At 41.1% G+C, this 25,423-nt stretch overlaps 1 protein-coding gene across 1 annotated transcript in view; it reads right to left on the reverse strand.

The window, feature by feature from the left end:
* WWP2 (WW domain containing E3 ubiquitin protein ligase 2) overlaps positions 1–25,423 on the reverse strand; it is a 144,608-nt gene that overhangs the window by 109,091 nt on the left and 10,094 nt on the right. The window contains exons 2-4 of the mRNA XM_082863378.1: positions 14,528–14,612; positions 7,085–7,232; positions 6,623–6,744 (exon numbers count right to left, since the gene is read on the reverse strand). Coding sequence (XP_082719504.1) covers positions 6,623–6,744; positions 7,085–7,232; positions 14,528–14,597 — 340 coding nt within the window. The 5' untranslated portion in view covers positions 14,598–14,612. The remainder of the gene's footprint in view (positions 1–6,622; positions 6,745–7,084; positions 7,233–14,527; positions 14,613–25,423) is intronic.

Genomic DNA, 25,423 nt, shown 5'->3' on the forward strand with positions numbered 1-25,423 from the left:
CAGACAAGGAAACAGAAGCACTGAGAAGTTAAGTGTCTGATGTACAAAGCTGGTGGAATCAGGATTCAAACCCCGGGAGTCTGACTCCAGAGTCCACATGTTCTTAACCACTTCTCTACATGACAGATTTGCAATCATCAGAAACAGCCTTGCTCTATACAGAGGGCTTCAGGAAACACAGCCAGAATATTATCTATATTGTCATCCTAGATTTGTTTTTCTAAGAAAAAGCAGCCCACTGCCCAAATTTTCCATCAGATTCGGATCTGATGTGCCTCACTACTAAACCCAGCCACACACTCAAAGTGCTAAGGCTGGCGTCAGCAAGAGCAGTAGAAGCTGCAGCCACTGCCACAAGCAACACAGCCCCTGGGAGCCATAGGAAACATCCTCCTGAATCACGCTGGGCTCAAAGAGAAAATCACAAGAGCAATTACAAAAAAGGAGCAGAACACAGCAAAATGTAGGGGATGGCAAACTGGTTCTCCACCAGACAGTCTCTACTAAAACTAAACATACATCCACCCTATGAAACAAGTCCCCAAGATAGATATAGATAGATAGACACATAGATAGATTTAACAGAAGTGTATGTCTGTGTCTTCCAAAATACTTGTAGAAGAATGTTCACAGCAGCTTTGCTCATGATGGCTAAAAACTGGAACTAACCCAAATGTCTACCAACAGGAGATGAGACAAATAAATTGTGGTATATTCATACAATAGGATACCATACCCCAGTAAAAAAAAACAAACTCTCATTACATGCAAAAGCACAGATGAATTGATTTCACTGATACAAAATTCAAGAATAGGCAAAACTAATCAATAGTGATCAACAGTGATAAAATTCAGAATAGTTGTTATCTCAGGGCAGGGCAAGCAGGGGACATGAGGAAATTTCTGAGGTTCTGGGAATGTTCTATCTCTTGATTTGAGTGGTGATTACACAGATGTGAACACATGTAAGTATTCATTGAGCTGTCTCACTTAAGATTTGTGCACCTTTCTTTAACAGAAAAAATTTTGAATACCAAGTGGGGTAAAAATCAAAGACAAATTTAAAGCAAGAATGTTTTTATTATTAAATAAGATGGGACAAAAATAAATGCACTAAGCTTTCAACTCAAAAAGCTATAAATGACTGACTATTGAATAAATAAAGCAAAAAGATGAAAAAGATTAACCAAGTTAAAAATAGAAATTAACATTAGAAAACATGGTATAATTGATAAATAAGTCCAAGTAGTTGTCCTGTGAAAAACAAATTAAAAGCCAAAAGTTAAAACAAAAATGTTTATGCCCGTCAAGAAAAAAAAATGGGGAAAAAACACACAAATACCAACATTTTTAAGTGAGAAAAATTAGAAACATTTTAAAAAATGAGAATGCTATCTCAAATCTTTGTATTAATAATTTGAATATCTCATGAAACAGTTTTCTTAGAATATATGAATTAACAAAATTGACACAAGATAAATCAGAAAAGCTGAACAAACCAATCATTATGGGGAAAGAACTGAAAAAGTCATCAAAGAATTATTTCAGAGAAAGCTGCCAGACCTAGTTGGTTTTATGGGTGAGCTCTTTCCTGCACTCATGGAACAGATAATTCCCATGTTATAGAGTCTATTCCCGAAGTTGGAAAGCACTTCAATTTACTTTATAAAATTAGCCTAGACTTGATTCCAAAGATGACAAAAATAGTACAAAACTACAAACAAATGTCACTTATGAATTAGATGGAAAACCCCCAAATAAAATATGAACATGTAATTCTAAAAAAATTTTCAAGGAATAATCTACCATGAGCAATTAGGTATATTCTAGAAATTCTAAGGTTGTTACTACAAGGAAATTAATATAATACATTGAAAGGAGAAACATATAATTATCCCAATGGTTGCTTAAAAGCTATTTGCTGCATGCTGCAACTAAAAGATCTCGCATGCCACAACTAAGACCCGATGCAGCCAAATAAATAAATATTTTTTAAAAGATAAAATAAAAACATTTGCTCAAAATTCAACCCTTATCCTGATTTTTTTAAAAAGACAACAATGATTAGTAAACCAAGAAGACAGACTACCAACTAATACCCAACCTGACACCTGAAGAAGTCACTATAAGCTTAGTTATTAGGGGAGAATGCCCACTCCATCACCACTAAAACAGGAAGTTGTATACAAAGCAACTAACAAAGAAAAAGAAGTAAAATTATCTCCTAAGACGATCAAAATTTTTGATCTTAGAAACCACATAAACGTCTACCAAGAAAATCCAAAAGAAACTGTTGAAAACCTATACTAAGAATTCAGCAAGTGACTGATTATATAAAAGAAAATACAGAAACAATAGTCATATACCAACAACACTAAGTTAGAAGACATAATAGAAAAAGATCCCACTGAAAATAATATCAAACCTCCTTTAAAAACTAAAAGAATCTATCTGAAGATAACTTCAAAATGATTTGAGTGAATTTAGAGACATTCCATGTTCCTGGTATGAAAATTCTCCATAAAGAAACTTTACATATGATAGATTCCAACAAAAATCTCAAGAGATTGGGGGTAGGAGAATAGGAAGAGGGGAGAACCTGACAAAATAATGTAAAATTCATGTGATGATGTCATCCATGCAAAGAAAAGAGGCAGGAAGATTTTGAAAAGAAGAGAAACTTGAACTGTCAGATATTAAAAACATAACATAATGTTATACTTGCTAAGGCAGAGTGATTTGAAAAGGCTGATAAAAAAACAGCAATGAATGGAAAGTCCCAAACAGGCCCAAATATACATATGTTTTTAATATATGCTTAAGGTAGCAACTCAGATCACTGGGGATATAGATAGGTTATTTAATAAGTAGTGCTAAAGTAATCAGTTAACTATTCAGGAAAAATTAAATTAGATCCCTACTCACACTGTACACAAAGATAAATTCATTTGGATGAAGAATTAAATTAAAAAAATAAAATCACAATGAACTAGGGGAAAATAGAGATGATCATTTACCTGATCTCAGAATCAAGGAAAGCCTTCCAAAACATAAAAGAAAAGGCTGAAAATATAAAAGGTAACAGACTTGACTACAGAAAGTTTAAAACATCTGTATGGAAAAAAGAAAAAGCCTGAAAAATTAAAATGCAAATGAAAAACTGGGAAAACACAAATTACAAGACAAAGAATAACAGCCTTAACATATAAAGAGCTCTCTCAAAACCAAAAGAGAAAAATGCACATTTCAGTAAAAAAATGAGCAAAGGACATTAATAAGGCAATAAACACACTTTAAAAACATTCAGGGCTTCCCTGGTGGCGCAGTGGTTGAGAGTCCGCCTGCCGATGCAGGGGACACGGGTTCGTGCCCCGGTCCGGGAAGTTCCCACATGCCGCGGAGCGGTTGGGCCCGTGAGCCATGGCCGCTGAGCCTGCGCATCCGGAGCCTGTGCTCCACAACGGGAGAGGCCACAACAGTGAGAGGCCCGCGTAAAAGAAAAAAAAAAAAAAAATCAGTCTCCTTGAGTAAATTACAGCTTTAAAAAAGGTGGAGTGGAGGTGGGGGGACTTCAAAGACATAACCACCAAATGCAATGAGGGGACGTTGCCCAAATCCAGGTTGGGGCAAACCAACTGTAAAACAACACTTTGAGGTAGATGGTGAAATCGAATATGAACTGGGTATTAGGTGATAATGAGGAATTCGTGTAAATATTGCCAGGTGTGATAATGGTACAGTAATTATGTTAACAAAAGTCCTTTTTTAATGAGATGCATGCTGAAGAATCTAGGATAAAAGGTTGAAACACCTGTAATTTACTTTAAATACTGCAACCAAAAAGAAATAGATGAAGCAAATCTGGCAAAATGTTAATTATAAAATAGGCTAAAATATATATATATTTATATATATTTTTACAAATAAATCCAATAAATGTTAAAGTGCAATAGAAACCAGCCATCTCAGCTACTGCTGATGGAAGGATAAATGGGTAGAACTTTTCTGGAGGGTAATCTGGCAATGTGTCCAAAACCTTGAAAAATGTTTAAATCCAGCAAGACTATGTTCAATAATTTAATACACATTTTTAACAATTGGTATAAAGATTTGTAAACTTATAAGTTTATCAAAATAGCATTATTTGTGACTGTGAAATACTGAAAACTACCCAAATGTTCAACCTTAAATTTTCACACAGCCATCTGATAAGACTACTACCAGACAGTCATCAAAAACTGACTTTTGAGGAACAATTAAATATTTTATGGTACAACAGCTACGGAAAATAGTATGGCGGTTCCTCAAAAAATTAAAATAGAATTACCATGTGATGCAGCTATTCTACTTCTGAATATATATCCAAAAGAACTGAAAGCAGGGACTTGAAGAGATATTTGGACACCCATGTTCACAACAGCACTGTTCACTACAGGCAAAAAGTAGAAGCAACCCAAATGTCCTTGGATGGATGAATGGATCAACAAAATGCGGCATACAATGCAATATTATTCGGCATTAAAAAGGTGATTCTGGGGACTTCCCTGGTGGCGCAATGGTTAAGAATCCGCCTGCCAATGCAGGGGACACGGGTTCGAGCCCTGGTCCGGGAAGATCCCACATGCCGCAGAGCAACTAAGCCCATGCACCACAACTACTGAGCCTGCACTCTAGAACCCACGAGCCACAACTACTGAGCCGTCCAGCGGTTAGGACTCCGTGCTTTCCCTGCCGGGGGCCCAGGTTCAATCCCTGGTCAGGTAACTAAGATCCCACAAGCCGTGCAGTGTGGCCAAAATAAAATAAAATAAAATTTAAAAAGAAAGAAAAAAAAGGTGATTCTGATACATACCACGTGAAAGAGGCTTAAGGACATTATGCTGAGTGAAAGAAGTCAGACACAAAAGGGTAAATACTGTATGATGCCACTCATATGCAGTACCTAGAGTAAGCAGATCCATAGGGACAGAGAGTTGAATGGTGTGGGTTGAGAGAAGGGAGGGAGTTACTGTTTAACGGGTACAGAGTTTGCGTTTAGCAAGACGAAAAAGTCCTGGAGACGGATGGAGGTGATGGCTGCAGAATCCTGTCAATGTACTTAATGCCACTGAACTGTACATTTAAAAATGGTTAAGACGGTAAGTTTTACGTTATGTGTTTTTTTTAATCACAATTAAAAATAAAGATATAGTAATACATTTTAAAGAGAAGAATGCATGTTGCAAAATAATAAGTTCATGTATGATCTCAATTTTGTTTCACTGATGTCTTAAATATTAATACACTGCACACAGGGAAAAAAGGCTCAGAAAGGCATGTATCAAAATGTTAACAATAATTATCACTAGGTACTGTGCTTCCAGGAGAATTTTATCTTCTTTGTATGTCTGTGTGCTTTTGTGTGATTCCCAAGTTTTCAACAATTACTTTTGTAATTGAAAGCAAAAGTATGCCAACTGGACAAATGAAAAAGGAGAGAAAAGGACACTCATGTCGCTTGCTGATCCTAATGTGAGAATGCCCACAAGTCTATTTCCAAATGACATAGTAAATATAATCCTCCTTGAGAATCAAATTATAAAAGGCAGGCTAGCATTTGGGAAAATAAAGACCAACTCAGAAGACAGAGCAGCGGGGTGTTCCCTGCAGAATTAGAATAGAGGCAGATCCTCATTTCAGACGATTCCCGAGTCCAGAGTGGGTTCACCACATCAGTGTGTGCCCAACAGAAAGAAAAAGACCGGGGGAGCCTCACACTCCATTCAAGAGGCCCATCAGAAAGGACAGGCTCAGAAAGGAAAGACTCTTGAATCAAGCAGCACTCTCCCTGGGACTCGGGGCTCCCCACCCACACATCTCTCTTAAACTAAATCCACGTTCAGAAAATATTTGCTAGACAGCACACATCAAGAAAAGAAGGAGCCTTTCTTTCTGTGGCATTCCCTCGCCACATCTGGTACTGCTCTGAATAGAGGCTTTATGAGGGAGGATCCAGATACCTCCGCCATGGGTTACTCCACTGACCACAAACAGCAATAAACAGACGTGAGGATTTAGATTTCCGTGCAGCCGAGGCATGCTGAATAATCATGATAGAGCTTCCACTGCATTCCAACAACCAGGAAATGTTTATCGAGCGCCTTCTAAGCACAGGGCACCATTTGTAACACCATTCCACACAGACAGGCAGGCACACATGTACACACCCACCCACAGACGAAGCTCCTTTGTTGTGTTTGAGGGATCAGACTAGGAAAGTAATGATTTAGGCTGGAGGCATTTGACAGTTTGATTTTACACGTCACACATCAGGATCAGGAAAAGAGGGGCAGAGGGAAAGTATGCAGCCCTGAGGAAGGATCAAGGGGGGGACATCAGTGCATCCCACCACTAGGGGCCCTGGACCAAGGGGCTGAGTTCCGCAATAGAGGCAGAGAGTAGCTCTCAGCCTTCCTAGAACTCCACGGACCACATCCACGGGGAGTACAGTAACTGCAGCCTCTGGTCCTGGAGGAAACTGCATCACCAGGTTTATCCACCATGTGAGAGACATCCATGCCTTCACATTCTTTTCCCCACCCCCACAAATGAATGACGTCAGGTACCCCTTCCTTGTACATACTTTTGCCCCCATTGTTCTTCAGGACATTGGAGAGGTTGACAGAGGCGGTGCCTAGCAGTTCATTTCTCAAGGTGTGGCAGCTCCAGACCTTCAAATCTAAATGACTCTGGGCCGTGACATTCCTGGAAAACAAATACTTGATTCATCATATCCAAGCAGATCAGTCACTCCTGTAACTTAGAAGAAAACAGAGAAACTACCCTGCTGACATCTTGAAGGTGGGGGGAACCCCAAAGAGGAAGACACTCACATATACCCTTTCCCCCGAGAGCTGACCCTGTAACCATCTAGCTAACAATGAACACTCTGTGAGCTCAATGATGTAGAAACACCTGAAGAGAAGGTGCCTCAGGTACCAAAGGGGGAAGGCCTAGAGGCTGCTACAGGAAACCTGGATCTCCCACAACCCCTTCCTCTACTCTCCCGGGGGGCCGCATTCGGAGAGAAGGGGTTTTCTCTTACAAAATGATGATCTCGTTCCAGAGAAGCTCGGAGCTCCCAATTCGCTTCCCAGTCTTCTTGGTCTCACTGGGGAGTCCATCCACTGCCACTTCCACAAACGAGTTAATTCGAGGTTGACGACTATGCACCTTGGGCTTTGCTGACACCACTGGACAGGAAAGACAGAAGAAGTCAAGGATGAGTCAGAGGGCTCCCAGCTGCCCCCCTGTGGCAGATGTTCTCCCTCTTTTTTTGTTGTTTCTTTTAAAAAAAGAAATTTTGTCTTTTCCTCATTCTAAAAAGACTTCTTTTTTAATGTGAGGATATAAAAAGAGCATAAGAAAAGAAGCATAAGAGAAAAAATCACTCCTAAACGGAAAACACTGGGATAATTATCATTAAGATGTTGGTAAATACAGACTTTCTAGACTTTCATCTTTTATGTCTCCAATTCTTTAAAAATTCCTCTCCCCCCAAAATCCATTTTAAAAAGCTGCAATATAAGCCCATTACAAGCATACACCATAATTTAGGCAACTATTCTTTCACTGTTGAATAGATTGCTTCCAACTTTTGGCTCGGGGAAAATGACCACAAATGTATATAGTATCTGCATGCATTTCTGAGTATTCTTCCAAAGGATATGAACATTTTTTAAAGTTCTTAAAACTGCTCAGTTCCTTTCTAAACCCATGTAGACACCTATCAGCACTATAGGAATATATCCATTTCACCAAACACTGCATAGCACTGAGTACTATGTTTTTTTCACCCTTTGCAAATCATGTAGGTAAAAAAAAAATAGTATAAAGATAATAGCTAAGAGTTAATGAGCACTTATTACAGATCCTGTGGTATGCACACATTATCTAACCCAATCCTTACAATGAGGCAGGAAAAACATCATCATTCCATTTCACCCAGGAGGAAACAAGCTTGGGGAAGCTAGGTCATTGCCCCAGGCTACACATCCAGGGAGCTTCGAACCACAATGTGCACCCGGCAGCCTGACTCCACACCATGCTATATGCCATTTCCAGACTTTGCTTATTTGTTTTAATGCTTTTCTTCAATTACTAGCCAGATTGAATAGTTTTTCCATGTACTTGTTAACCATCTGCATTTCCTCTTCTGTTCATTTCCTTCATGTGGCAGCATTTCTGATGCTTACACGGCACCAGCAAGCGAGGGGCTCAGCACCAACTAAGCAAGCATACGCCCAGGGCTGGGTGCTAGACAAGCTCCTTTTGTAGCACTTATCAGCCATGGTGGAAACTCCAGATCACTAGGACAAAACCCATCTGGATGTTTTCTATCCTATGCCCCAAATCAGAGCATGTAACTGACGTTCCTTACCCATGATGACAAGACTGCCTGAACCTGAGTTCCCATCAAGAGTTAGCAAACCTCTCCCTCCTAGACCCTTCTGAGGGATGACAGTCCTATAAGGGTCCACAACTTGGCAAAGGGCAAAGCCACCTCTGATTGTTTTTTAGCAATACGTGTCTTCTCCAGGACCAAAAGAACACTAGAGAGAAAGTCAAGGAACAACAGCAACAAAAGCTGTCGTGAAGATTAAGAAGCAACAAGAGTTGGTACTAGGAAAAAAGGTCGTAGAGCTGGGAAATGTGGCCCAGAGTGGGAAAATGAAAATACTACACACATAGACCAAGGTTAACTGAGGCCACCTGGTGGTGTGAGCGCAGATCTGCAGGCAGACCCTTAAATGTAAAAATATAGATAAAAAATAGGGACTAGGTATATAGAGTCCTACCATTTTGAGCTAGACAGTTTCTTTGAAATCAACAAGTTCAAACCCTTTATTTAATAGTTGGGCAAACTAAGATCCAGGGAAGTGAGACATATCCAAAATCACAGAGCTAGTCAAAGGCAGTGCTAAGCCTGGAACCAAGCCTCCCAGCTCCCGGGCTGATTCTTTGAACCCTTCCATCAAATTTCCCTTTTGGTCCTTGTTTTTTTAGTATCTACTTTTAAAAAAAAATTTTTTTGATATAATTTCAGACATTTAGAAAAGTTGCAAGACTAATACAAAGATTTCTTATAAACCCTTCACCGGGGACTTCCCTGGTGGTACAGTGGTAGAGAATCCCCTTTCCAACTCAGGGGACGCGGGTTCAATCCCTGGTCGGGGAAGTAAGATCCCACAAGCTATGGGGCAACTAAGCCCGTGCGCCACAACTACTGAGCCCACGCGTCTCAATTAGAGACAGAAAACCTGCACGACACGACTAGAGAGAAGCCCACGTGCCACAAAAGATCTCACATGCCACAAAGAAGACCCAACGCAGCCAAATAAATAAATAAATAAATAAAATAATTTGATTAAAAAAACCCTTCACCCAAAGTCACCAAATATTAACTTTCTACGCTACTTGCTTTATTACTCTCTCTTTTTCTCTCCCTAAATACTTCAGTGTGTCTTTTCTAAGAACTAAGACATTTTCTAATGTTACCATAGTATAATTATCAACACTGGGAAATTCAACATTCTTTAATACTATTATCTAAGGTACAGACCTTATTCAAATTTTGCCAATTACCCTATCAATGTCCATTATAGCAAAAGAGAAAAGATTTTTTGCTAGTCCTGGACTCAATCTAAGATCACATGGTGCAGTTAGTAGTTTTTTGTGAAGTTTCCAATTTACATAAAAATTGAAAGAATAGAATAAATAATTGCACATTATTTACTAACTGCTATCATTTTGCCACATATGCTTTTCTGTCTCTCTCTCAGCGTCTATCATCAATATTACCCAGAGAACTTCCGCAATAATAAAAATGTTCTACACCAGCGCTCTCCAATACATTGCCATGAGATACATGTGGCTATAAAGCACTTGAAATATGGCTAGTGAGACTGAGGACTGGAGCTTTAAATTTTATTTAATTTTAATGTAAATAGTTCTATGTGGCTATACTTGCTACCCTATTGGATAGCACAGGACCCAGATATATATATGACATCTGTATTTAAAAAAAAAGTTAGTTGGAGATATCATGACAGATCGGCCCTGATTACTTTCAGAATGCAATTCCAAACAATAAGGGCATTCTTCCACCTACCACACCACCATTATTATACCTAAAAAAAAAATGTATAGTCACTCCTTCCATCATTTGATACCCATTCCATATTCAAATTTTCCCAGTTGTTCCCAACTTTTTTTTTTAATATTTATTTATTTGATTGTGCCAGGATTTAGTTGCGGCTCTCCAGCTCTGTAGTTGTGGCACGCGGGCTTCTTAGTTGTGGCATGCCAACTCTTAACTGTGGCATGCATGTGGGATCTAGTTCCCTGACCAGGGATCGAATCCATGCCCTCTGCATTGGGAGCACAGAGTCATAACCACTGCGCCACCAGGGAAGTCTCCCAAACATATTTTTATAGCTGTTTTTCTCCCAACCCAGGATCCAATCAAGATGAACAAACTGTACATGTGGGATCTTCCCGGACCGGGCACGAACCCGCGTCCCCTGCATCGGCAGGCGGACTCTCAACCACTGTGCCACCAGGGAAGCCCCATGACAATGATTTTTAAAGACTTCCTTCCACCAGCTGTCTTATAGAATGCTAAATCCTGCATTTTTCTGATTGTTTCCTCATGGTTAGATTTACAGTGAACATTTTTGTCAAGAATACTAACTACACAGGTTAGGTTGTATACTTCTTACTGTACACACCAGGCCATCCTCCTATTGGGGATACTAATTTTGATCCCATGGTTAATGTGGGGTTTGCCAGGTCACTCCACTGTAAAGATACATTTTCCCCGCAGTAATTTATAATTAATAAGTGGGGTGATATTTTCAATGTTTCTTGTTCTTAAAAGACAAGCCAGGGCTTCCCTGGTGGCGCAGTGGTTGAGAGTCCGCCTGCCGATGCAGGGGACACGGGTTCGTGCCCCAGTCCGGGAAGATCCCACATGCCGCGGAGCGGCTAGGCCCGTGAGCCATGGCCACTGAGCCTGTGCGTCCGGAGCCTGTGCTCCGCAGTGGGAGAGGCCACAACAGTGAGAGGCCCGCGTACCGCAAAAAAAAAAAAAAAAAAAGACAAGCCAAAATACAGGTCTCAAGTTTATCTAGAAAGTTTATTTACTATTTGATAAAATATAAATGTCAGTTTCTTATACATGGAGTCACATCTTCACATAGGATTTAGCTTTTAAAGTCAACAAATAAGGCAAAAAATCACATATTTCCAAAATTATACCCCTGAAAAGCTCTTAGGAAGGCAACAGAATAGAGTGTGGCATATTATCCTTCTATAGGTTCCAAACAGCCAGTTTTTTGCTTTGCTGTGCTGTGTTTTCAGTGTTCCTTCAGTTAAATTTCAGATAAAATAGTTGGCTTACGTTTGAGGACCTTAGTGTGTTTAAAAAGTGTATTGTAAAACTCTAGGACTGGGGGAGAAGGATAAATTGGGAGATTGGGATTGACATATACACACTATTACTATATATAAAATAGATAACCAGGGCTCCCCTGGTGGCGCAGTGGTTAAGAATCCGCCTGCCAATGCAGGGGACACGGGTTCGAATCCTGGTCCAGGAAGATCCCATATGCCACAGAGCAACTAAGCCCGTGTGCCACAACTACTGAGCCTGCGCTCTAGAGCCAGAGAACAAGTACTGAGCCCACGTGCCACAACTACTGAAGCCCTCGTGCCTAGAGCCCATGCTCCGCAACAAGAGAAGCCACTGCAATGAGAAGCCCGTGCACCACAACGAAGAGTAGCCGCCGTTCGCCACAACTAGAGAAAAGCCCGCGCGCAGCAACAAAGACCCGACGCAGCCAAAAAGATAAATAAATAAAATTAATTAATTTAAAAAATAAATACAATAGATAACTAATAAGGACCTACTGTATAACACAGGGAACTCTACTCAATATTCCTTAATGACCTATATGGGAAAAGAATCTTAAAAAGAGTGGATATATGCATATGCATAACTGATTCACTTTACCATACACCTGAAACTAACACAACATTGTAAATCAACTATACTCCAATAAAAATTTTTAAAGATAAAAAATAAAAAAATAAATCTCTAGGACTGCACTAGAAGAGGCACAGGGAACTGAGGCAGAGAGGGGACAGCATAGCAACAGCTCCCAAATTACACCAGAGGCTCTATCCACAAAATGCACAGGAGGAAGAACCACCCACACTGTTTAAATGGTTGCTTCTCTCCTCTTTCTCCCCCACCATTTTCCTGGATGGTATTATCAACTCCCTATAGCTTAAGTGCATATATAACGAGGTGCACCTGTATTATCAAGTTAGCTCTCTCCACACTAGTGAGAAAATACACATCAGGGAAAGGCAAGAGAGAAACCTTTAGAAGTCAGAGTGTGTTCCTGAATAACATGGTCCCAAAACAGGGACCTCAGGATATCACCAGTTTCCATGTGCAGGCTTCTGTTCTGACCTAGCCCTGCTAATTATTAGATAGGCAGTAAAGGTTGTAGTCTCGAGTTCAAAACCCTACCAGTTCACTCTATTCCTTCTCCCTTCTCAAAAGGGCTGGAGCAGCCATGAGACACCAAGAAAAGTAATTAAAATATATGAAGACTATAAAAAAAAATCAATAACTCAATAAGAAACAGGCAAAAAATAGACACAGGCAACCCACAGAAAAGGAAATACAGATTTACTTAAACATATGATAAGACACTAAACATCACTTATCATTTAATGAGAAGTAAAACTATGCTGAGAACACAATTTTTTTAACCAACCAGACTGGCAAAGATAAAAAAAAAACAAATCTGACAACATATCATGTTGATAAAGGTGTGGGGACTACAGCCGTACCACCCTGAATGCCCCCGAACTCGGAAGCTAAGCAGGGTTGGGCCTGGGTAGTACTTGGATGGGAGACCGCTTGGCAATACCAGGTGCTGTAGGCTTAAAAAAAAAAAAAAAAGATGATGTGGGGAAAGGAGCACTCATTGATAACAACAGCTTCCCTCCAGGCGAGGGAACTGGGGAGCTGCAGGAATGGAAACAACTGCAAACTATGTGAGTGCATGAAATAAATGAATAACATTTCCATTTTTCAAACAATAATTTAAAAATTTGGACCAAAGATACAATTTTGTCTCCCAATGATCATGCTGAGAGGCCTGAGCCCAGATACTGAATGCCACTCCTCTCTCCCCGAGCATCTTGTGGTCCCGTGACTCCTCCTCCTAAAGCTACTGGAGCAGCAGGCTTTCATCCGTGTGATATTTACTGAGGCCTCACTATGTGTCAGGCACTGTTCTAGGCTTTGGGGCATCAACAGTAAGCAAAACAGACAAAAACCCCTGTTCTCGTGGGGCTTACATTCTATGGAAAGAGACAGTGAATAAATGAAATAGATTCCAATAGGTCAAACATTAAATAGTGACAGGGGCTGATAAGAAAAAGATAAGGTGATGAAGGGGAGAGACATGAGGGAATCAGGCTAGGGAGCCTTTAGATGGGGGAATAAGGGAAGGCCTCGTTGAAGAGAGTGACTTTGGGGTAAAAACCTGCAGAAAGTAAGGAAGCAGACCAGGTAGATAACTCAGCCAAAAGAGCATTTCATTCAGTGGGAACAGCAAGTGCAAAGGCCCAGGGGTGGGAGTGTACCTGGTAGAGGCAATGAATAGCACGGGAGGTCCATGTGGACCTGTGCATCTAGCCAAAGAGGAGTAAATGTGGAACAGGAAATGAGAAATGGAAGGGGTCATATCACGTGGGATCTTCAGCTTGTATGCGGAGTGAGATAGACAGTCCTTGATGTGTTTGAGCAGAGAAGTGACAAGAGCTGGCTTACACTGTAACAAGATCACTGGCTGCTGTGCGATAAACAGAATGAAGCGGGGCAAAGGGCAGAAGTAGGAAGCCAGGTTAGGAGGCTACCGCCTTAATCTAGGGCAGAGATGATGCCAGCTGGTGGGTCAGCAGGGGTGGTGAGAAGTGGCTGAACGCTGCCCACATTTTGAATGTAGACAAAACCAGATTTGCTGAATACAGGATATTGAGGAAAAAAAAAAATCAGGTCAGTTCCAGGCATGTCACATTTTAGACGTTTACTAAGCCTTCAAGTGGAGATGCCAAGTGGGCTATTGGATATACAAACCTGGAGTTCAGAGACAAGGCCAGGCTGGAGATACAAATGTGGCAGTGATCCTACTATTTGGTGGCATTTAAAGTGATAAGGTTTGGATGAGCTCACCAAGGGAATGAGCGTAGATAGAAAAGAGCCCTGGAGAAGGAAGGATTCGCCATTTTATATAATTCTTTCCAAAAGTTCTTTTTTTCCCCCTCCTCTTCAAAAACTCCAGCTATAATATGACAACCCTATAAGAATGAATAGTTATGCTCGTAAGCCAAAGTGTGGTATAATTCCACCTCTTTCCCAAAGATGGGGCTGGACCTGAAATGACAAACTTCATACAGTGCCACTCACCTTTCAGAATAAGCTGAGACTTCTCAAAAGGCAGGGCCACCCCTGCCCGGCTGGAGCTGGCAGATGCCATGTCATCACCAGGAAACTGAAAGACAAATAAAGCAGCAGGTTTAGAGGATATCTGATAAGAGACTGAGGAACTGAACCCAATTTTAATATCTAAGTCTAAAGAGATAGAAGCAAGAAAATATAAACATCCAGGACTTCTCTAGTGGTGCAGTGGTTAGGAATCCACCTGCCAATGCAGGGGACACGGGTTGAAGTCCTGGTCCGGGAAGATCCCACATGCCACGGAGCAGCTAATAAGCCCGTGTGCCACAACTACTGAGCCCACGTGCCACAACTACTGAAGCCCACACGCCTAGAGCCCGTGCTCCTCAACAAGAGGAGCCACCGCGATGAGAAGTACATGCACAGCAACAAAGAGTAGCCCCCTTCACCGCAACTAGAGAAAGCCCACACGCAGCAACAAAGACCCAACACAGCCAAAAATAAATAAATAAAATTTATTTTTAAAAAAAGAAAATATAAACATCTAAGCAACTGCAGCCACGCTGCTTCAGGCAGAGTGATGTCTGTCTCGTAATGACTACTGAATCTGGGTAGGACTTGGATGGGCTAAGAAGGACACAGCACTGCTATATCAACCTCTTAAGGATGGAGAGCCTAAAATAATATCTCCAAAAAGAAAGTCACAGTTCAACAATTTTTTAAAAAGTAGGGGCCTTCCCGGCAGTCCAGTAGTTAAGACCCTGAACTTCCACTGGAGGGGGCACGGGTTCAATCCCTGGTCGGGGAACTAAGATCCCAAATGCCTCATGGTGTGGCCAAAAAATAAATAAATAAAATTTTTAAACACTAAAAAAAATTCTAAAGTAATATTAAACCAATTTTTTAAATGGACAGAAGATTTTAATAGAAGTTTCTCCAAGAAGATATACCAGTAAATGTGTTTATTGGCCAAGGAAATGACAGACCAGGATTCAATCTACATCTTCTGATTCCAAAGCCCAACATTCATCCAGTCGACTACTCTGCTATCACCTGGATGTGCACATGGGCCTCGCCAACAAAGCACATGAAATAATTTTTGATGGACCTCATTAGCCATAAGGCATCCCCGTCACTCCATCTTGGCTAGAAGCAGAAGTCTATCTTGCATTTTGAGTGGATCTTTTACTCATACATAATTGTGTAACATCGTCATTTGTCATTTGGAAAATATTTGGTTCACTGAGTTCTATAGATATTCCAAATGTTGACCCATTTCATTATACCCTATCCAAAATATCACATTTGTGAATGTCACCACTGATCTCATCAGACAAGTTTTTGAGTATTGGGAAGCTGTCAAGCTCTTTGTGGTAGATGGAAGTGTTCCAAATTTCTAATTTTCACTTAAAAACTCATATTCTATCATTGGCAACAAGCACTGTCAGTTGTTTTCCTTGAAGTGACAGGCTTACTTCATTCATCTTCAGGAAAATGTCTGCCAAACACCCAAATCTATTAACGCTAGTTTATCTGTTGATTTTTTTTTTAAGTAAAAATGGTATTTCATGAAAAAAGCAACTATGTAATACAGCTTTTAATTCAGTCATACAAGTGCTTTTTCTCAGCACAACAATTATACTTCAGTATGCAGGAGAACCTCAGGTCCTCTTTGCGCATTGACAATACTGAGCTTCTGATACTCGCCCTCAATCCTGTTCCACATCTCAGTTAATGACAACTCCCTCCATCCAGTGGCTCAGGCCAAAATTCTGGGGCTCATTCGTGCTTCGCCTTTCCCTCTCACACCCCACATTCAACCCATCAATAAATCCTACTGATTCTACCTTTAAAATATTTCCAAGCTCAAACATTTCTCTCCATCTGCACTGTCACTGCCTTGCTCCAAACACCATCATCTCTTAGCTGGATTATTGTTTTTCCTGCTTCTGCTCTCTGCCCCCTTCAATCCAATTTCTACGTTCAGCAAGAGTCCTGTCTTTTAATATGTAATCAGATCATATCACTGTGCTATTCAAAAGCTGGAAGCTATCCAGTGGCTTCCCATCTACCTCAAAGTCCTTGTAATGACCTTAGAGGGACGGCGTGATACACTACCACACACCTCTCTGACCTGGCCTCCCATTTCTTTCCCCTCTCCCTCCCTTCCCCATGGGCCTCCTCGCTGTTGCTTGAACATGCCAGCCACGTTCCCCCATCAGACTTCTACCTCTCTGTCTAGAATTCTCTTTTCCCAACTGTCCACATATACAGCTTATTCCTTCACTGCCTTCAGGCATTAACTCAAATGTTGCTTTCATAAGGGGCCTTCCCTGGCCACCCTGTCAACCTCACCTCTCCACACACACTGTACCCATCCTTCCCTAGTTTACATTTCTGCCTTAGCATTTATCACTGACACGGTTCATAGTGTATTGATTTCTTGTGTGTACTGTCTCCCTCCTCTAGAAGGTAAGCTCCATGAGGGCTGAGATGTGTGTCCCCCTCTTAGCCCTGTAGCCTACTATCTGGAATAGTGCCTGGCTCCTAGTAAGAACTCTATATTTATTGAATGAATGAAGAGGTGCATCAACTTTCTGAAATTCAAAAGGATAATGTTTTGACTCCCTTGAAGTTTTTTTGGTAAAGCAATAAACATATCAACTCTTTTACCCATCAGATTAGCAAGAGATCAGAAGTCTGACAATAGTTGCTGAGAAGTCTCACAGGCTTCTGGAAGCAGTGCAAGTTAGACGGTACCTGGCAACCTCCGATAGAGTTAAAGATGCATATATTGTAGTTCCCAGGATTCCACTCCTAGGTATTTGCCAATAAAGATGCATATATTGTACTCCGCAGGATTCCACTCCTAGATATTTGCCAGGGGAAAATCTTCCAACAAATGCAGAAGCAACCGTGTTCAAAATGTTCATCGTGGCAATGTTTATAACAGCAAAAATTTATAAATAACCTAAATGTCCATCAATGAGGGAATGCATAAATTGTGAAATAGTTATAAAATGGAATGCTATATAGTTCTTGAAATGTATGAATTCAACTTATATGTACAAACCCCAAACTATAATACTAGAACTAAAAAAAAAAAAAAAGCAAGTGATAGCTTAAGTGTAGGGCAATGCCATTGGTATACACTTGAACTTTCACAAAACAATTGTATCTACTGTTGTGGACACACATAAATGGTATGAAATATAGAAGCATGGATGGGAAGGAACCACACCAAGTTCAGGACAGAAGTTACCTCTGGGGTAGCGGAAGAGGGAGCAGGGGAACTGGAGTGAACAGAGAGACCAAGGGAACTTCGACTGTATCTGCAACATTTCATGTTTTAAAGGAAGAAGTTCTGAAGCAAATATGGCAAAATGCTACTATTCATTAAATCCAGATGGTGGTTTTTATGACTGCTTGTTATCTTATTCTCTGAACCACTTCAAATGTTTGATCTTTTTCATAATTTAACAATAATTTTAAAGGGGATAAAAAGATGATATCTTGAGTAATGAAGGAAAGATTAATGATTGTAAATTAAGCCTCGGGGCTTTTAGTAAGAGGTTAAAGCACTAAAAGCTGGAAATCCATTATCTATAAACTTTAAAAAGAAAACAATTTAAAAATGTTTACATCTACTGGGACTCATTCTAAGGGTAGAAGCAACTTGACTAAGGGTAGTTTTTTTTTTTTTTTTGCGGTACGCGGGCCTCTCACTGCCGTGCCCTCTCCCGTTGCGGAGCACAGCTCCGGACGCGCAGGCCCAGCGGCCATGGCCCACGGGCCCAGCCACTCCGCGGCACGTGGGATCCTCCCGGACCGGGGCACGAACCCGTGTCCCCTGCATCGGCAGGCGGACTCTCAACCACTGCGCCACCAGGGAAGCCCTAAGGGTAGTTTTTAAACTAGCTTGTTCTCCCTGAGCTTTAGCTGTTTTTAGCCTTTGCTCTGAACTAGAGAGAATTCTAGAGAATGAAATGCAAAGCCCTCGCATGGCCTGTTACATGGGAGAAAGACCAAACCTTTCGATCTATACTTCGTGGCTCCAAAACAAAACCAATCAGATAAATTCTAGAGGCGGCTCAGAACAAAACCAACAGGGAAAGTAGTAGAAATAGAGTAGATAAGACTACCGTGTTTTCTTCCTCCCATGTCTTTCATAATTACAGGCCACTGTTTACTAACAATAGCCCATGTTATTTATGCACGGCTTTGTCTCCAGATCCATTAGCAAGATACCACCCTGACACTACAAGGTAGGTATCTTTTCTTTTCTTTTTTCTAAATAAATTTATTTATTTTATTTATTTATTTTTTTGGCTGTGTTGGGTCTTCCTTGTTGCGCACCAGCTTTCTCTAGTTGTGGCAAGCGGGGGCTACTCTTCCGTTGCGGTGCGCGGGCTTCTCATTGTAGTGTCTTCTCTTGTTGCAGAGCACGGGCTCTAGGCGCATGGGCTTCAGTAGTTGTGGCCTGCGGGCTCAGTAGTTGTGGTGCACGGGCTTAGCTGTTCCACAGCATGTGGAATCTTCCCGGACCAGGGCTCGAACCCGTGTCCCCTGCATTGGCAGGCAGATTCTTAACCACTGCACCACCAGGGAAGTCCGGCAGGCGGATTCTTAACCACTATGCCACCAGGGAAGCCCCAAGGTAGGTATCTTGAATTGAACCTTTGCAATCCATGTATAAAGACAAATAACCATTACTGTTGAAGGGAAAGTACCCCAAAGTACCTATAATTTCAGTCTCAGGGCCCCATATTGGACAGGGTTTCCAATGGGCATGAGGTCCAAACTCCTACTAGCCACTTTAGGAAGCTTATGAAACCTGAGACCCAGATTTTGCTCTACACCTGTCTCAGCAACACAAATAGATGACTCTGTACATGCACTCAAGTAATTTTTTCCTCTGCTAATAGTGATGAGAAGTGTTTGCATTCAAATCACTTCCAAAAAAACTGAGTTAGCATAAGCCTGGGGCAGGCAGGGGGAGGAGGGAGAACATGTTTAAAACATCACCAAAGGTTATAGATGCTCAATGAATTTCATTATTCAAGGAAGTCATGGATTTATCAGGAGAAAAAGGGGGAAGCCAGAACTAAGTGTGGTAGATCTACCCAAATTTCTTGAAAAAAAAAAAACAACATTATCCTCTGAACTTAACCTCTATGTAAATCTCGACAAGCACTTTTTAAAATAAAATATAAAATAACAGAGTAGAAAATATTAAAGTACACCATACATAAAGGAAAGTATTATTTCATAAAAAGTTTGTTCAGATAAATGTACATTTACATCTTCATGTATATTGGGTCATGATATAAAATATGTATATGTCTTACTAAAGATTGTAGTCAAAACCTCTTGAGAACAACTGCTCTACAACAATCCTATCTTACTGAGGGTTTTGGATTAGAGAGACACAAACACTAAGCAAATAGACAAACACTAGATTGGGGACTAACTAGTCACTCAGAGAAATGCCATCGGTTTATTATTATCATTTTAGGTCTGAGAAATTTTCCCACATCTATGTAAAACAGTATTTATTCAATCATTCAATACATACTGAGCATTTATTCTGTACCATATACTGTTTTTGGTGCTAATGATACATCAATGAATAAAACATTAAAAAAAAATTCCTACCCTATAAGATTCTCCTGGTAAAGAGCCAAGAATGATCCTGGCTCTGGCAGGGGGATGGGGAAAGTAACCATTGTGCTGTATGCCCAGAGTGTTCTCTAACAGCAGCCTTCACTCCAGGAAAAGGACTCTACCAGGACTTATCCCAACTGCCGGGGAGGAAATTTCCCTGAGGCCCCCTCTAGACTTCTTATCACACTGAGAAAGGAAAACAGTTCATAAACACTTGTAAAGGTCACAGCCCAGGGACAGAGACCCACTAAAAGACTGAGATTTAATCATAAAATTATAAAATGCTTTCCCTCTCCCACACTCTGCCACCATATCGAGGGTCCAATAAAATAACAGTGGATTACAGCTGAAAGAGCTAAAAGGTGTATACTCTATTTAAGAAAGGGTTCTTAGGGAAGACCAGAGATTACAGGGGAGACAAAAACAAGGATACTAGCATAATTTGAGGCCTCTGGTACCTACAATTACATCAATCATTAAACACAAGCCAACTCCTAGCCAGATTACACAAAACTCCCAACTAGATAAAGGCCTATTCACCTCAGTTCCTATTACCTAATACATCCTGCCTGGCTTTCAGTTAGAAATTATAAGTTATGCTAAAACGTAAGAAAAAATAGTGTGAAGAGACAAAGCAAGCATCAGAATTAGACTCAGATATGACAGATTTTGGAATTATCAGACAGGGAATTTTAAATAACTATGATTAATATGTTAAGTGCTCTAATGGAAAAAGTAGACAACATATAAAAACAGATGGGTAATATAAGCAGAGACATGGAAACTCTAAGAAAGAATCAAAAGAAAATGTAGAACATGGTAACAAAAATGAAGAATGCCTTGACGGGCCCATGAGTAGACTGGATGTGGCTGAGGAAAGAATCAGTAAGCTTGAAAATATATTAACAGAAACGTCCCAAACTAAAATGCAAAGAGAAAAAAAGAATTAAAAAGAAAATACAGAACTGCCAAGAACTGTGGGACAATTTCAAAAGGTACAAAATACACATGACTGGAATATCAGAAGAGAGAACAGAGCAAAAGAAATATCTGAAGTAATATGGTCAACAATTTCCCAAAATTAACGACATAACACCAAATAATAGATCCAGGAAGCTCACAGAACATCAAGCAGGATGAATACAAAAATCAAAAAATAAACTTAAAAAAGAAGCAAGGAGAGAGTGCAGTGAAATATTTAAAGTGTTAAAAGAAAAAACCCGGGACTTCCCTGTTGGTCCAGTGGTAAAGACTCCGCGCTCCCAATGCAGGAGGCCTGGGTTCGATCCCTGGTCAGGAAACTAGATCCCGCATGCACACTGCAGCTAAAGATCCTACATGCCACAACCAAAGATCCCGCACGCCGCAACGAAGATCCCGAGTGCCACAACTAAGACCTGGTGCAGCCAAATAAATAAATAAATATTTTTAAAAAGAAAAAACCCACCAACCCAGAATTTTGTATCCAATGAAGTTACCCTTTAAAAGTGAAGGAGAAAAAAAGACTTTCTCAAACAAAAACCTGCCCTGCACGAAATGTTGAAAAGAAGTTCCTCAGAAAGAAGGAAAATGATATAGGTCAGAAACTTCTACCTACACAAAGAAAAGAGCATGGCAGAAGGAATAAATGAAGCTCCAACCACTGGCTTCTTTATACAGTAAAAGACTAATGCTTAGGGGAAGGGCATATGTGGGAAGCGGATGCCAAATAGGGAACAGACAAGAGAACTAGAGAGGTGACGAGAGGTATGGGGAAACACCATGCAGTGAAAGAACACAGGAATTTGGGAGGGGGTTGGAAGTAGAAATGTTGAACATTGTGGACAAGGCAAGTCTCACTGAGAAGGTGACTTCTGAGCAAAGATCTGACGCAGGAGAAGGAGGGAACTGAGGATATCTGTGCTAGAACATTCCAGGCAGATAAAAGGGCAAGAGCTAAAGCTCTTGAGATGGTTGCATGTCTTGAAAGTGTAAGGAACGAACGGGGGCCGCGCGCGGCTGGAGGGCAGTGAAAGAGGAGGAGGAAGATAGTGATAAGAGATGCACCTGGAGAATTCCCTGGCAGTCCAGAGGTTAGGACCGTGTGCTTTCACTGCAGGGGCCATGGCTTGGATCCCACAAGCCACATGGTGCAGCCAAAAATTTAAAAAATTAAGAAAAAAAAAAGATGCAACTGAACCTATCCTGTTAGGTAAAGTCATCCTTAATGAACTATGAAATGCCTTGGAACAGTGGTCCTCAATTCTTTCTACACATTTGAATACCTGGAGAGCAATAAAAACAAAATGAAACAAAAAAAAGCCCCACTGACAACCAAACCCTAACCTCAGAGATTCTCATTGGATTGGTCTGGAGTGGGCCGGGGACAGCTGTGTTATTTAAAAGCTACCCAAATGATTCCAAAGTGAAGTTGTGGTGAGAACCACTGGATCAGTGTTACTGAATCAGCTGAGGCTTCAACTAATTTGACTGCACTGAAAGTAGGACTTTACCTCTATCAGAAGGCTCAAGGTTAAACTAAAATTATGTCCCAAAATTGCAAATGAAAAAGTGAGGGGAACTTCCTGGTAGTCCAGTGGTTAAGAATCCGCCTTCCAATGCACTGGATGCGGCTTCAATCCCTGGTCGGGGAACTGAGACCCCACATGCCGCAGGGCAAATGAGCCCACGTGCCACAACTACTGAGTCCTTGCGCCGCAACTACAGAGCCCACATGCTCTGGAGCCCGCACACCACAACTACAGAGCCCGCATGCCACAACTACTGAGCCCACACGCCACAACTAGAGAGCCTGCATGCCACTCTGAGCCCGCACACTCTGGAGCCTGCATACCACAACTAGAGAGAGGCCCGCAAATGAAGAGCTGGCACGCTGCAACAAAAGATCCCACTTGCCACAACTAAGACCCGACGCAGCCAAAAAAAAAAGAAAAAGAAAAAGTGGGGTGATATGTAACTCTAGGAACAGAATACAGTGGAGGAGCTGTTCCAGGAGTGGTTCCAAGGAGACTAAGTATTGCACCACCTTCCTTGATGCCAACTTTTCCCACAGAAAGTCTTTCAGGGGCTCTCAATGAACATGACAGATTAAACACCTATATTTATCTCTGCTCCCTTCTCAAACCCCAACAAAATGTCAGGAAAGAAACACAAAGAATGTAAACCCACTAAAAAAGAACGGAAAAGGAAACAACAGAGATGGCAGCAACATTTTGGAAAGTGGCAAGTGAGTCAAAACTGAAATCTAACTGCCTGCGATGGGGGAAGTGGGGTTAAAAACAGGAGGGCTGGTAAAAACCTGCATGGAAAAGAGTGCCAGACTCCAGTCCCCACCCACTTCAGCTAGGCACTCATCCCTCCCTAATCCCAAACAGAGAGTTAAATGTTAATCTCTGGATAGGTTAAATCAGACCCGAGAACTTAAGGCATGGTTGAGAGTAGGGATGAGGCACCATATTGATCCAGGGAGATAAGAGAAAGTCTATATCATGAACTATGAGAGGTTTCCCCGTCCCCACTTACCTTCCCTCATTTGGGTCCTAGCACGCTTAAGCATACACAACTGTGGAGAGACTCAGACATAAAAGCCAAATATCAAAACAAAGAGGAAAAAAAAGAACTCATTGGATAAGCTGATCCTCAAATTCATAAGGAAATGCAAAAGACCCAGAATAGCCAAAATATCTTGAAGAAGAAAGTCGGAGGCTTCACACTTGCTAATCTCAAAATTTACTACAAAGCCACAGTAATCAAGATCGTGTGGTATTGGTATAAGGAAAGACATACAGAGCAATGGTGTAGAACTAAGAGTCCAGATACAAACCTGTTGCAGGAAGGGGGATCCCTTCCAGGACCCGAGAGAGGGCTCTTGTCTCACGCTCGGAAATGAATTGTCCAAGGAGAAACAAGTGCTGACAAAGCAAGAGACTTTATTGGGAAGGGGCGACCGGGTGCACAGCAGCAGGGTAAGGGAACCCAGTAGAACTGCTCTGCCACATGGTTCATAGTCTCAGGTTTTATGGTGATGGGGTTAGTGTCCAGGTTATCTCTGGCCAATCACTCTGACTCAGGGTCCTTCCTAGTGGCACACACATCGCTCAGCCAAGATGGATTTCAGTGAAAAGGAAGAATCCTTCTCACTAGAATCCAGAAGGGAGGTTGATAGGACATATGGACTGGAGTCTCCTCTCTCCTTTTGACCGGTTGCTGGTAGCTTGTTAGTTCCGTGTTTCTTACCAGGACCTCCTATTGTAAGATAACTCAGGCAAGTGGTTACTACTGTGCCTGGCCAGGGTGGGCAGTTTCAGTCAGCGGTTCCCTTAACAATCCCACACTGATGTTCAAGTGATTTTAGACACAAGTGCAAGATACAGTAAGTCCCCTACATACAAATGAATTCTGTTCCGAGAGCACGTTCGTAAGTCCAATTTGTTCATAAGTCCAACAAAGTTAGCCTAGGTACCCAACTAACACAATCAGCTACATAGTACTGTACTGTAATAGGTTTATAATACTTTTCACACAAATAATACATAAAAAACAGACACAAAAAATAAAGAAAACATTTTTAATCTTACAGTACAGTAATCTTACAGACAGACACGTGAACTAACTTACATGACTGGACATGCAAACGCACGTTTGCATCTTTGAAAGTTCGCAACTTGAAGGTTCGTATGTAGGGGACTTACTGTAATTCAATGGGAAAAGAACAATAGTCTTTTCAACATATGGTGCTGGGGCAACTGGATATGCATGTGTAAAGGAAGGAAGTTGGACCCCTCCCTCAGACCTTAGACAAAAATGAACTCAAAATGGATCAAAGACCAAAATATAGGAGCAACTATAGAAGAACCAATTGGTGTAAATCTTCATGACTTTATCTTTTTTTAATTTTATCGAAATATAATTAATTCCATGACTTTATATTAAGAGATGGTTTCTTAGATATGATAGGAGAAACACAAACAATGGAAGAAAAACTAGATAAATTCAACTTCATCAAAAATTTAAAATGGGGCTTCCCTGGTGGCGCAGTGGTTGAGTCCGCCTGCCGATGCAGGGGACACGGGTTCGTGCCCCGGTCCGGGAAGTTCCCACATGCCGCGGAGTGGCTAGGCCCGTGAGCCATGGCCACTGAGCCTGCGCGTTCGGAGCCTGTGCTCCACAACGGGAGAGGCCACAACAGTGAGAGGCCCGTGTACCACAAAAAAAAAAAAAAAAAAAAAAAAGGCAAAAGAT

This window comes from Leucopleurus acutus, assembly GCF_964270905.1.
Source record: "Leucopleurus acutus genome assembly, chromosome: 20".
NCBI classification, from domain to species: Eukaryota; Metazoa; Chordata; class Mammalia; order Artiodactyla; family Delphinidae; genus Leucopleurus; species Leucopleurus acutus.